Source organism: Phyllostomus hastatus, unplaced genomic scaffold (assembly GCF_019186645.2).
Source record: "Phyllostomus hastatus isolate PE091 unplaced genomic scaffold, TTU_PhHast_1.1 phas_contig_34, whole genome shotgun sequence".
Taxonomy (NCBI): Eukaryota; Metazoa; Chordata; class Mammalia; order Chiroptera; family Phyllostomidae; genus Phyllostomus; species Phyllostomus hastatus.
In genome coordinates, this window is record NW_025333857.1 from 15516733 (window position 1) to 15531912 (window position 15180).

General features: G+C 36.4%; 1 protein-coding gene across 6 annotated transcripts in view; it reads right to left on the bottom strand.

Annotated features, from left to right (window-relative positions):
* CCDC171 (coiled-coil domain containing 171) overlaps positions 1 to 15180 on the bottom strand; it is a 372925-nt gene that overhangs the window by 226987 nt on the left and 130758 nt on the right. For all 6 annotated transcript variants that reach the window (XM_045840936.1, XM_045840939.1, XM_045840937.1 and 3 more), the window contains 2 exons: positions 11786 to 12290; positions 10969 to 11085 (listed from right to left, as the gene is read on the bottom strand). In XM_045840936.1, coding sequence (XP_045696892.1) covers positions 10969 to 11085; positions 11786 to 12290 — 622 coding nt within the window. The remainder of the gene's footprint in view (positions 1 to 10968; positions 11086 to 11785; positions 12291 to 15180) is intronic.

Sequence of the window (15180 nt, forward strand, 5' to 3'; positions counted from 1 at the left end):
ACACCATAATTACAGGGAATCAGAACAGATCAAATTAACAAACAGGAAGAAAAAAGAAGAAACCCACGAACAATGAGAAAACAAAGAAACAACCCCCAATTGAAGGGAAACGAGGAAGCCTCAGGAAAAATGCTAAATGAAATAGAGGCAACTCAACTATCAGATAGTAAGTTCAAAACAATGATTACCAGGAAGTTTAATGAACTCACAATGAACCTTCAGAAATTAGAGGGAAACTACATCAATCTCACTGCAAACTATATAAACATGAAAAAGGAAATAGAAACCCTCAACAAAGGTCAAGAGGAAATGAAGAATACAATTTCTGAACTGAAGAACACAGTAGAAGGAATGAAAAGCAGGATTGATGAAGCAGAAGATCGGATTAGCGAGCTAGAGGACAAAGTAGAAAACAGCATCCAGAAAGAGCAAGAAAAGGAAAAGAGGCTCAGAAAGAATGAAGAGGGATTAAGAGAAATGCAAAACAATATGAAACGTAATAATATCCGTATAATAGGGATACCAGAAGGAGAAGAAGAAGAGCAAGGGATCGAAAACCTAGTTGAAAAAGTAATAAAGGAGAACTTCCCTAATTTGATGAGAGAAAAAGTCACACAAATCCAGGAAACACAGAGAGTCCCAATCAAGAGGAACCCAAAGAGACCCACCCCAAGGCACATCATAATTAAAATGACAAAATTTCAAGACAAAGAGAAAATCTTAAAGGCAGCAAGGGAGAAAAAGGAAGTAACATACAAGGGAGCCCCAATAAGGCTAACAGCTGACTTCTCAATGGAAACACTTCAAGCCAGAAGAGAATGGCAAGAAATACTCCAGGTAATGAGAACCAGAGGTCTGCAATCAAGGCTACTGTATCCAGCAAGGCTCTCAATAAAGATAGAAGGCCAAATAAGAAGCTTCCCAGACAAAAGAAGTCTAAAAGAATACACCTCGACCAAACCAGCTCTGCAAGAGATTCTAAAAGGACTGCTTTAAGGAAGACAGGGAAAAGAGAGAGAGAGAGAGGAACACACGTACATAAAAGACAATGAATAAGTACCTATCAATAATAACCTTAAATGTAAATGGATTAAATGTTCCAATAAAAAGACATAGAATAGCTGATTGGATAAGAAAAAATGACTCACATATCTGCTGTGTACAAGAGACCCACCTCAGGATAAAAGACCTACACAGGCTGAAAGTGAAGGGCTGGAAACAAATCTTCCAAGCAAATGGGCAGAAAAAAAAGCCGGGGTAGCAATACTCATATCAGACAAAATAGACTTCCAAAAAAGGTCCATAAAGAGAGACCCAGAAGGTCACTTTATAATACTCAAGGGAAGAATCCATCAAGAAGACATAAATATTGTAAATAAATATGCACCCAACATAGGAGCACCAAAATACATAAAGAAAATCTTAGAGGACTTCAAGAAAGATATAGACAACAACACAATTATACTGGGGGATTTTAACACCCCACTGTCAAAAATGGACAGATCTTCTAAACAAAATATCAACAAAGACATTGTGGCATTGAACAATACCCTTGAGGAAATGGACTTTACTGATATATACCGAGCCCTCCATCCAAAAGAAGCTAAATATACATTCTTTTCAAATGTACACGGAACATTCTCAAAGATAGACCACATGATAGGACACAAAACAAGCCTCAAGAATTTCAAGAAAATTGAAATCATACCAAGCATTTTCTCAGACCACAAGGGACTGAAGCTAGAAACCAACCCGAAGGAAAAAAAAACAAAAACACTCAAAATCATGGAGATTGAAATAGCATGCTATTAAACAATGAATGGGTCAAGAATGATATTAGGGAAGAAATCAAAAGGTTTCTGGAAACAAATGAAAACGAACTCACAACAACCCAAAACTTATGGGACACAGCCAAGGCAGTCCTGAGAGGGAAGTTCATAGTGATACAGGCCCACCTAAAAAGGTTAGAAACATTCCAAACAAACAACCTAACCCTACATCTACAAGAACTCGAGGAACAACAACAAAGGCAGCCCAGAGCAAGCAGAAGGAAGGAAATAACCAAGATCAGAGCAGAATTAAATGACATAGAGACTAAAAGCACAATTCTAAGGATCAATGAATCCAAGAGCTGGTTCTTTGAAAAGATAAACAAAATCGACAAGCCTTTAAGCAGACTCATCAAGAAAAAAAAAAAGAGAAGACCCAAATAAACACAATCAGAAATGAAAGAGGAGAGATTACAACAGATACCACAGAAATACAAAGGATTGTAAGAAATTACTACAAAGAGCTGTATGCCAAGAAATTTGAAAACCTAGGTGAAATGGACAACTTTCTAGAAAAATATAATCTTCCAAAACTCAATGAAAAAGAAGCAGAAAGCCTGAACAGACCAATAACAACAAAAGAAATTGAAGCAGTAATCAAAAAACCTCCCAACACACAAAAGCCCGGGACCAGATGGTTTCACAGGAGAATTCTACAAAGCATTTAAGGAAGAGCTAACCCCTATCCTTCACAGACTATTCCAAAAAATCCAAAAAGATGGGAGTCTCCCAAACTCTTTTTATGAGGCCAACATCATCCTGATTCCAAAACCAAATAAAGACACAACAAAGAAAAGAAAACTTCAGGCCAATATCACTGATGAACATTGACACTAAAATCCTCAACAAAAATACTGGCAAACCGCATCCAACAATACATTAAAAAGATCATACACCATGACCAAGTGGGATTCATTCCAGGGATGCAAGGATGGTTCAATATTCACAAGTCAGTAAATGTAATACATCACATAAACAAAAGCAAAGACAAAAACCACATGATCATATCAATTGATGCAGAAAAAGCATTTGATAAGGTACAGCACCCATTCATGATAAAAACACTCGGCAAAGTGGGAATAGAGGGAGCATTCCTCAACATAATAAAGGCCATATATGAGAGACCTTCAGCCAACATCATACTCAATGGGCCAAAAATTAAAATCTTTTCCACTAAGATCAGGAACAAGACAAGGCTGTCCACTTTCACCACTTCTATTCAATATAGTACTGGAAGTTTTAGCCACAGCAATCAGACAAGAAAAAGAAATAAAAGGCATCCAAATCGGAAAGGAGGAAACAAAACTGTCACTGTTTGCAGATGACATGATAGTATACATAGAAAATCCTATAGACTCTACCAAAAAACTGCTTGACCTAATAAATGAATTTGGCAAAACAGCGGGAATACAAAGTCAATATCCAGAAATCAAAGGCATTTCTCTACACCAACAATGAAACAGCAGAAACAGAGATCAAGGAAAAAATCCCATTTGAAATAGCAAAAAGAAAAATAAAATATCTAGGAATAAACCTAACCAAAGACGTAAAAGACCTGTATTCAGAAAACTACACAACACTGAAGAAAGAAATCAAGGAAGACACAAACAAATGGAAACATATACCGTGTTCATGGATTGGAAGAATTAATATCATCAAAATGTCCATACTACCCAAAGCAATTTACACATTGAATGCAATTCCTATTAAAGTACCAATGGCATATTTCACAGACATAGAACAAACACTTCAAAAATTTATATGGAATTATAAACGACCCCGAATAGCTGCTGCAATTTTGAGAAAGAAGAGTAAAGTAGAAGGGATCACAATACCCAACACTAAACTATACTACAAGGCCACTGTAATCAAAACAGCCTGGTACTGGCATAAAAACAGGCACATAGACCAATGGAACAGAACAGAGAGCCCAGAAATAAGCCCAAGTCTCTATGGTCAATTAATATTTGACAAAGGAGGCAGCAATATAAAATGGAATAAAGATAGCCTCTTCAACAAATGGTGTTGGGAGAACTGGACAGCCATGCACAAAAAAATGAAACTTGAGCACCAACTTACACCATATACAAAAATAAATTCAAGGTGGATAAAAGACTTAACTATAAAACGTGACACCATTAAAGTCCTAGAGGAGAACGTAGGTAGGAAAATCTCAGATATTTCACGAAGAAACTTTTTTACTGACTTGTCCCCTAGAGCAAGGGACATAAAGGAAAGAATAAACAAATGGGACCTCATCAAAATTAAAAAGCTTCTGCACAGCTAAAGAAAACAGTATCAAAATTAAAAGAGAACCAACTGTATGGGAAAACATATTTGCCAATGATACCTCAGACAAGGGTTTAATCTCCAAAATATATAAAGAACTTACAAGACTGCACTCTAAGAAGACAAGGAATCCAATTAAAAAGTGGCCAAAGGACTTGAACAGACACTTCTCCAAGGAGGACATACAGAAAATCCAAAGACACATGAAACGATGTTCAATATCGCTAGCTATCAGAGAGATGCAAATTAAAACCACAATGAGATACCACTTCACACCAGACAGAATGGCCATCATAAACAAAGCAACAAACAACAAGTGTTGGAGAGGTTGTGGAGAAAAAGGGGACCCTAGTGCACTGTTGGTGGGACTGCAGACTGGTACAACCACTATGGAAAGGCAGTATGGAACTTCCTCAGAAAACTAAAAATGGATCTGCCTTTTGACCCTGCAATTCCACTGCTGGGTCTCTATCCTAAGAACCTTGAAACACCAATCCAAAAGAACCTATGCATCCCAATGTTCATAGCAGCACAATTTACAATAGCTAGATGCTGGATGCAACCAAGATGCCCATCAGTAAATGAATGGATCAAAAAACTATGGTACATTTACACAATGGAATTCTATGCAGCAGAAAGAAAGAAGGAGCTCCTACCCTTTGCAACAGCGTGGATGGAGCTGGAAAACATTATGCTTAGCGAAACAAGCCAGGCAGTGAAAGACAAATACCATATGATCTCACCTTTAACAGGAACCTAAATAACAAAACAAAGAAACAAGCAAAATATAACCAAAGACACTGAAATAGAGGACAGGCTGACGGTGACCAGAGGGGAGAGAAGAGGGAATTTAAGGGGACAGTGGGAAGGGTTCACAGGAACAAACTTAAAGGACACATGGTCATAAACTAAGGGGAGGGTGGTAATGGGAGGGAAGTGGGGAGGGTGGGAGGGGGGACTGGATTGGGAGTAAAAAGAAGAAAACTGTATTTGAACAATGATTAAAATAAAAAAAAATATTAGATCATTCAAGAGACATGAATAGATCACAAATCAAAGCTGAACTGATACTCCTGATGCCTGTGGTGTGATGAAAACACCCTACTGTGAACAGGTCAAATAAATTATGGAGTGAGTAACTAATAAATATTACCCAGACACTGAAAATCATTCTCCAGAAAAATATTAATAGAAATGGAGAAAAAATCTCAAAAATATGACTTTTTTAAAACTAAAGCTATGATAGTATATTGTAAGCAAAGCACAGCATCACTTCGGTGACATTCATGCCCAAAATGCATAAGCTGAGTCTCATGATGAGGAAACAAATCAAAATTGAGGGTTGTTCTACAAATAAATGGTGTATAATCTTCATGGTGATGCTGGTCATGGAAAAAACGAGAAACTCTTCAATGCAGCAAAAGACTAAAGAAACATGACCAAATGCAACACAATTCTAAACCAGGTGCTTTTACCATGAAAGACACAGTAGGGACAAATCAGGGAAAATAGAATGGGGTCTGAATGGTAGTAATGTATCAGTGTTGGTTTCCCAACGTTGGTCACTGCACTCTGGTTACGTACAAGAACATCTTTGAAATGCACACTAAAATATGGGGAAGTAATGGGAAATCATGTCAGCAACTTGCTTTGAAATCTTTCAGCAAAAAAGAAAACAGTTCTCTGTAGTATATTTGCAACTTTTCTATAAGTTTAAGGTTATTTCAAAATAAATTTTATATAAAAATATAAAACAGTATGTAGTCTATGATATTTATAACATTTGTTAGTCTGCTAGTAGACGGATGGGTGGATGGCAGGATGGATGAGAGGGAGGCAGGCAGGGTGGGTAGACAGAGAGAGATAAAGGGATAAAATAGATTGGAAGAAGATACACAAAAATATTTACAGTAACTATTCTTTATGATGGGAAACTTTTTGTTTTTGTTATTGTTGCTTATTTTTTTTCCAAGTTTTCTTGGAATTGACCAATTTTCTTTTATAACTGAGGCAGTAGATGTGGAGGCAATTTGTTTTCTAAAATCTGAATCCTCTCTATTGCAGACATTGTTGATTAGCTGATCCATCCCAACCACAGGTGGGATGGATCAGCTCTCCCTTCTCTTTTGCCAACTTCCAGGCAGCCAGCTAGGGATAACCATGCGATCCAGTTCAGGTCACCAAAACAACAGCAGAAACCTACCGGGTGTTTTAGGAAAGCTTTTTGCCTTGCTGATATAAAGGGATATATATTCAGCAGCCATGTTTTCATATTTTAACAGCTTTCTCAAAATATAATTCACACACAATACAATTCACCCATTTAAAATATACAACTCAGTGCTTTTTAATATATTCACAGAATTATATAATCATTATCACAGATAATTGTATAACATTTTAGTCACCCCCAAAAAGAAACACCATACCCATTAGCAGTTATTCCCCAAGACCCCAACAGCCTACCCAGCATTAGGCAGCCACTAATCAATTTTCTGTCTCTAGATTTGCCTAATCGGGCATCCCAAATATAGGCATACCCTGGGGGTATTGTTGGTTAGGTTCCAGACCACTGCAATAAAAACAAAAATCACAGTAAAGCGAGTCACACAAGTTGTACTGTAATGCACATAAAAGTTATGTTCACACTGCACTATAGTTTATCAAATGTGCAATGGAATTGTGTCCAGAAAAACAATGTGTAGAGTTTAACCTTAAAATACTTTATTGCTGAAAATGCTAACCATCCTCTGAGCCTTCAGTGAGTCATAATCTTATTGCTGGTGAAGGGTCTCGCCTCCATGTTCCCGGCTGCTGACTGATCAGGGTGGTGGCTGCTGAAGGTTAAGGTGGCTGTGGCAATTTTTTAAAATAAGGCAACAACGAAGTTTGCTGCATGGACTGACTCTTCCTTTAACGAACAATTTCTCTGCAGCATGTGATGCTGTTTGACAGCATTTTACCCACAGCAGACCTTGCAAAACTGGACTCAGTCCTCTCAAACCCTGCTTCTGCTTTATTAACTAAATTTACATAATATAGTAAGTCCTTTGTTACTTTAACAGTCTTCACGGCATCTTCACCAGGAGTAGATTCCATCTCAAGTAACCACTTTCTTTCCTCACGTAAAAGAAGTAACTCCTCATTGTTAAAGTTTTATCATTGTGAGACTGCAGCAATTCAGTCACTTCTTCAGGCTCCACTTTTAATTCTACTTCTCTTATTATTTCCACCACACCCACAGTTACTTCCTCCACTGGAGTCCTGAATCCCTCAAAGTCATCCATGAGGGCTGGAATCAACTTCTTCCAAACTCCTGTTAATGCTGATATTTGACCTCTTCTCATGAATCACAAATGTTCTTAATGGCATATAGAATGGTAAATGCTTTCCAGAAGGTTTTCAATTTACTTTGCCCAGATCCATCAGAGGAATCACTAACTATGGCATCTATAGATTACAAAATGCGTTTCTTGAATTATAAAGTTTTAAAGTCAAAATTACTACTTGAGCCAAGGGCTTCAGAATGGATGTTGCTTTAGCAGGCATGAAAACAACATTAATTTTGATGTACATCTCCATCAGAGCTCTTGGTTGACCAGATGCATTATCAATAAGAAATAATATTTTGGAAAAAAATCTTTTTTCTGAGCAGTAAGTCTCAACAGTGGGCTTAAAATATTCAATAAACCATGTTGTAAACAGATGTGCTGTCAACAGAGTTTTGTTGTTCTATTTATAGAGCATGGGCAGAGCAGATTTAGCATAATTCTTAAGGGCCTTAGGATTTTCAGAATAGTAAATGAGGATTGGCTTCAACTTAAAGTCACCAGCTGCATCAGCCCCTAAACAAGAGACTTGGCCTACCCTTTGAAGACTTGAAAACCAGCGCTGACTTCCCCTTTCTAGCTATGGAAGTCCTAGATGGCATTTTCTTGCAATAAAAGGCTGTTCTGTCTACAATGAAAATTTGTTGTTTAGTGTAGCCATGTTCATTCATTATCTTAGCTACACCTTCTGAATAGCTTGCTTAGGCTTCCCCATCAGCTCCTGCTGCTTCCCCTTGCATTTTTATGTTAGGGAGACAACTTCTCTTCTTAAACCACACGAACCAACCTCTGCTAACTTCAAACATCCTTTCTGCAGCTTCTTCACCTCTCTCAGCCTTCATAGAATTGAAGAGAGCTGGGCCTTGCTCTGGATTAGGCTTTGGCTTAAGGGAATGTTGTAGCTGGTTGGATTTTCCACCCAGACCACTAAATCTTTCCTTATCGGCAATAAGGCTGGTTTTATTTTCTTATAATTCATGTGTTCACTGAAGTAGCACTTTTAATTTCCTTCAGAAATGTTTCCTTTGCATTTACAACTTGGCTGTTCAATGCAAGCAGCCTAGCTTTCAGCCTATCTCAGCTTTTGACATCCCTTCCTCACTAAGTTTAATCATTTCTAGCTTTTGAATTAAAGTGAGAGCTGTGCACCTCTTCCATTCACTTGAACCCTGAGAGACCACTGCAGGGTTACTAACTGGCCTGATCTCAGTATTGTTGTGTCTCAAGGAACAGGGAGGCTCGAGGAGAAGGGAACAAGGAATGGCTGGTCAGTGGAACAGTCAGAATGCTCACAACATTTATTATTGATTAAGCTCACCATCTTATGTGGGTGCAGTTTGTGGAGCTTCAAAACAATTACAATAGTAACATCAAAAATCACTGATCATAAATTACCATAACAAATATAATAATAATGAAAAAGTTTGAAATACTGCAAGAATTACCAAAATGTGGCACAGAGACACAAAGTGAGCAAATGCTATTGTGAAATGCAGGGTTGCCACAAACCTTCAATTTGTGAAAAACTCAGTAAATGCAAAGCACAATAAAGTGAAGCATAATAAAGTGACCCATGCCTGTAAGTGGAATTATATAATACGTGATGTTTTGTGACTAGCTTCTTTCACTTAGCATAATAATTTCAAGGCTCATCCATGTTTGGTATGTATCAGTACTTCATTACTTTTTATGACCCAATAATACTTCATAATATGGATATTTATTCATTCTTTACTTGATGGACATTTGGGTTTATTTCTATTTCTGGCTACTATGCATAATGCTGCAATGAACATTCATATGGTTTTGTATGGATAGATATATGTTTTTACTTCTCTTGGACATATTATGTCTAGGACTAGAATTGCTGGCTTATGTGATAACTCTGTTTAACACTTTGAGGAACTGCCAGCCTCTTCCAAAGCAGCTGTTTCATTTTTTGCTCCTAACAGCAATGTACGAATACCTTCACATTATGTCCTTCCTCTTTCCCTCCTGCCAAAACATAACCCTGATGCCTGAAAGTAGAATAGCCAGCTTAAAACTAGGAGGCATGAACATGAAGATACCAAGTGGCAGAGCAGAAAGACAGTCCAGATTTCTGCCTTCATCTAGGCTTCCTGTTCCTTGAGAGGAAAAAACTGTGTATCATTGAGCTAGTTTACGTGGTGTTTTCTATTAGTTACAAACAAAGCAAACCTTTGATGCCCCCAAACATAATAACCTTCCTACATTCAGAGAAGGAAATTTCTCCTTGATCTTCACATGCTAATTTATAACAAAACCGTGTTTTAAAAAGTTAGAGCTGTATAAGATATGTAAATTATCTTGAAATTTTAAGATAAACTAAGGTATTTTCATTGGATCTACTCAAAAGTTTTGAGTAGATCAAAAAGATTAAAAAAGTCAATCTACTTTTATGTGTCCACATACCTACAAAGAATATGACTAACATAAATCATCTGTTTATTAAAATAAATACAAAAACTTCTATTAAGTGTTTTCAAGAATATTATAGTTTTGCTTTGAAGCAATGACACCAACCTTCTCAAAATATATTTATTCAGTCTTTTATTTAAGTCTCCTAACCCAATATGTTGAGGCTTTGCCAATATACTAAATATGCATATTGCTTACCAACATCAGTTACCACAATCTAAAAATAATCTTTGAATCATAAATTTCCTTCTACAAGAAACTAGGTTTAGGGTTAGATATTTGAAATCACAATAAATGATCTGTATTTACATAACAGAGTGTCTAAAAACTAAAATTACATCCTAACTTATTATTTCTTTCATGCTTACAACATTCCATTAAGTAGGCAAGTATTAATAACTGCAGTTGCACTATTAAAATGCTGAAATGACAGTAATTAGTCCAATGACATAGCTTAACCAATAGGTGACTATATGTTATTCTTGTAGGATAGAAAAATTAATTTTCATTGAACTTTTCACACAAACATATCATGTAATCTCAGCCATAAGAAAATAAACTTGAACTTTAGACCTTTGGAAATTACAAATCATAGGGGGTTCCACACGTGGTAGAAAGGAATAGACTATTCCAATTAACTCTATTTAAAATTAATGAGAAAAAATAAAAACATCACCAAATGAGAAACAAAAATTTTCTGCTGGTTCAGTTATTACTCACACTTCTAAAATTTACAGGCAGAAAGAGAAATGAAGAAAGACCAGTATTATTTAAAAAAAAAAAAAGAAAAACCCCAAGCTAATGATGAGCAAGAAAATCAGATCACAAAGGGGGAAAAAAGTGTCTACATTCACCTAAAAATATCATTCAATTTTCCCATAAATAAGGACAAAATTGCTCATCAAAGTTGACACTAATTCCCTACATCATTAAATATAGATTTAACAATCTCCCTTACCTGAAAAAAGATGAGAACAAATATAATTTCTTCCTAGATTGTTTATTAGAATTTGTACTATAAAGCATTCCTAAACACTCGCCTTTAAATGTATTTCGAGAGGACATAAGAGAGGGAAACATACCTGTTTTACTAATGACTTCCTGTAACTCAGCCGTAGAAGCGATTATTGCAGCAAGAAGGTCAGAACTGGTGAGCCAGCTGAGCGCTTGCAGACAACGTAACTGCTCCTTTTGATGTTCTGCAAAAATAGAAAAAAATCCATTATGTAATGCTACAAAAATTTATTAAAATCTACGTTAAAAACTAAACATAGCCATGTTTAGTTATTTAAGAAATAGATCAAAACTTGTAGACAGAACTTTGCCTAATGCAGAAAAGTCTAACAAGAAATGTTAGATTTGATTGACTTTGTTTATATATGACTATCAACTGACATCAAAAGAAAAAAATTTTCTTTAGTTCTACTTATAGTACTTGATTTTCAAAAGTTAAATTGAAATCACTGTTTCCACAGAATAGTCAGATATTCACAAAATGTTAGCCAGAAAATTTATATTTGTCTCATTTTCATTGAGTTCTTCATTAGATTTTTAACTCTGATCATTTTATACTGATTCATAGAAAGTGGAAATAAATTATACTGCTAATTAATTTTAAATAGGGCATAGTCTCTGGATGGACTTTACTGAAAAACCACTGTATGAACACTACTGTGAAAAAAACATTCAAGTCTGATAAAGCTAGACAATGTTGAAATTATGCATATTTGCTACTTGCTTTATCATTTAATGTTTATAACAAAAAATCAAAACTTAGCTTATGCATAAATACACATGACAACATATTAAATGAACTTAAGTTTTTGCATAATGGTGAAACATTCACATTGTATGTCACTCACATTCAACTTAGATTTTTCAAAGCGCACATTATCTTACTTGGAAATTTGTGCTTGTCTTTGGGCTCTCCTGTACACACTAACATGCCTATGCCTTCTTTGAAACTTTCCATCCAGGTGAAAAGAGAGGCACACGATTGGCCCAAAACCTTGAGTCTGTGTGCTGCCAAAATTGCAATGACACCTTTACGGAATACACATATCAATCCCTTGAACGGTTTTTTCTTCATCTTGGCTTCCTCTTGCTTCTTTTCCTCTACAGTTGACAAAGCCTGGGCTAGAGTTCTCACTTCCACTTTGAACAACTCAAAAGTGGCGACCTGCTCCTGGAGAAAATCTCTCTGTGTAGATAAGGCACAAGATCGGCTATAGAGAGGATATAAGGCACCAGCCATCAAGGCACAGGCGGCCAGCAAGGATGTTTGCTCCTTTTGAGTCTGTGATAACACATTTTTGATGCGCGAATTTTCAAGAACCAACTGTTCATGTGATTTCTCAATATGGTTCAATTTTTCCATATTTTTTTCAGCAATTTCTTGAAATTTCTATAAGGAGAGAAGTCACAATATGAAATAAACAGACGATTTATTAATTCTTTTTTATAGAAACAAAAACTTTTTCTGACAACTACTTCTTCAAAAGATCCATGTTCTAAAATATCCAACAAATACATATTATGATAGAGGAACAGTGGGCCAAACAACTCAGATCTGAATGTGCACAGTAATTTTTTTTCTAAGATTCTACCTATTTACTTCTAGAGAGAGGGGGAGGGAAGGAGACCAAGAGGGAGAGAAACATCAGTGTGAGAGGCGCCAATTGGTTGCCTCTCCCACACCCCCAACCCAGGGCCTGCCTGCAGCAGAGGCACAGATGGGGAGCTAAATTGGTGACCTGGTTCGCAGGCCAGTGCCCAATCCACTGAGCCACACCAGCCAGGGCGAATGTGCAGAGTAATTTTTAAATCCTCTTACATAGTAGCTTTATACAAAGCAGAACACGTAATTTGAAAGTACTTCATAAACTATATTTATGAATACACATACTTAGACAATCTCTCCTCTTCCATTTCTCATAATTTCCCTTTTCCCCTTCTTTATTAACTTTTATTTCCTGCTTTTAAACAGAAATTACACTACCAATAGAGGTTTTCCTATATAACAGAAGACCTTGCTTTTGCTAAAGTAAGCAAAGGGTTAAATTAATGATACAACAAATAGCACTTGACTGTCTGCCATTTACTAGATGAGAAGGAACTGACTCAAAATATACTCGGATTTCAGGTTCTTTCTTACTATCCCAAGACAGAAGGCTGAACAAAGCACAGCTCCCGTGGGGAGGTGGGGGGGGAATACTCATTGTAAGCAGGGCCTCAGCAACAATCTGATTTTTTCTTCCTAATCAAGGTACTTACATTCCTAAAACCTAATTTGAAACACAAAGAAATTTTAACTGCAGACACCATATTTTAATCACTAGAAAATAAACTAGCTCTCTATGAAATCTAATGACAAATTATTAAGGAATTGCTGATGCAGAATAAATTCTAGAACATAACAGATCCTAATTTCCTTTACAGATTCATTTATCATTCAAAAAACATTTATTGACTACTCACTAAATTCCATGAGCCAGGAAAACAGACAAGTAAATCAATTATTGTGGTATAATGTTAAAATAGAGCTATGCCATATTGCCAGAAGTACACAAAAGGGAGTTTACATAAAATGATGTTAACAGGCTTTTGGAGAGTTACAGTAAAGGACACGTAGGAGCCATAGCTACATTATAATAATTTAACCTAATCCTTATAAACCAAAGGTGCTTTAATAGCTTCATTTGGATCTTTAATTAACCAGGTGAGCTGCCATGACTTGACCATGGAGGCCAAGAGGGCCCACTCTGAATAAGAGAGTCAACCAAAGACAGAATCAAACTCTGGATATGTATGATAAAGTGAAGTACTCTCTTCACTATATGTGGGCATTAGGAAAATATTTCTCTTTGTATTATTGGTTCAGATGCACTCTGTCTCAAATTTGATATTGATCTTTGGGAGAGGCTTAGAATGAGTGTGTGTCTGATTCAAGTGTTACCTATGAACAACTAAAAGAATCAGAGGTATTTCTAAAACTGACACTGGCATGAAGACCCAAAAGTGATAAGACTTGGATGAAATCATACAAACTCTTGACTACTCTGCAAGATTTGGTATCAAAGCCTATCATGGACAATGTTGATAGGCAGTTGTAAAAAGAATTCAAACTTGTTAAATACACTGCTGGGAAAAGTAATTCCTGAGGCAGGAGAAGAGCTTCCCAAAGATGTACTGTGAATGCAAGTACACTCTGAGGTATAGCCCTGGGTACAGAAGAGTTTAGGAAGTATACAAGAGGCTGTTCTCTGAAGGATTAGACTTCTTCTAGTCTTTTTCTTGGGCAGGAAAAAAATATTATTATTTTAGACAATTGTTTTAAATATTTCTACACTACATTGTTTTAAATGTTTCTACACTATAAACCCCTTGATTTACTCTAACTCTTCTCAAAAGTCTGATCTGGTCATTACTCTGAGAAATAAATTGTAGCTTGCCCCAACCACATCCCCACTGATGGCCATGCTGTGGTAGCAGTATTCGATCACTGGAATTGTGCCCCATAGCTCCATACAAAGACTGGTAAAGGAAGTGGTATCCCACTCTGAGCAGTGAAAAAAGCAAGAAACATACTAGCCAGGTGAACTGCTTGAAAGCTGATGTGAGACACCATTTTAAGAGAGGCAACTTTTAAGAAAAGGGAAAACTGACATTTGAATTTTAAGTAGAGAAAGCAGGAAAACTAGCATGTGAAAAAGAGCCAGAAAACAGGATAATGTGTTCTGAGGAAGTGCAAACGACTCAGTGTATCTAAAGAAAAGAGAAAGATGAAAATTTAAGAAGTAGGATGATAACAGATAATTCAGCTAAGGATATTAAACTTTATCCAAAAAGCTGTGAGAAGCCATAAAATCCTGAAACAATCTCTCTGCTTTAGTGAATGGATGGGAGGGTCAGAAACATGAAGACTGACAAGGGAAACCACCAGAGTAGCAGGGAGTGGGGACAAAATGAGGGGAATCAAGTGGAAATTACAAAGGTTAATTCCATATTCTTTCCCAAATCAATTCCATCAGTTCAGTTGGAGGAAAAAAGGAAAATTATAGAAAAACCTAAAGTAAAAGAGGCATACCAGTCATAGCAACATAATAAAAATAAAACTGAGCCTAATCAGGTTCCAGGTGGCTGCCTATTTACATATTCACGGATCTCAAAGTTTCAGGCAGAAGTGTTGTTTCAGCAAAAATTACTTTGTTGCACAAAAAAATGGTAAAAAGATATATTTTCTCATGATACTTTAAATACTTCAAAACATTTCAAAATAATATTCATTGGTCAAA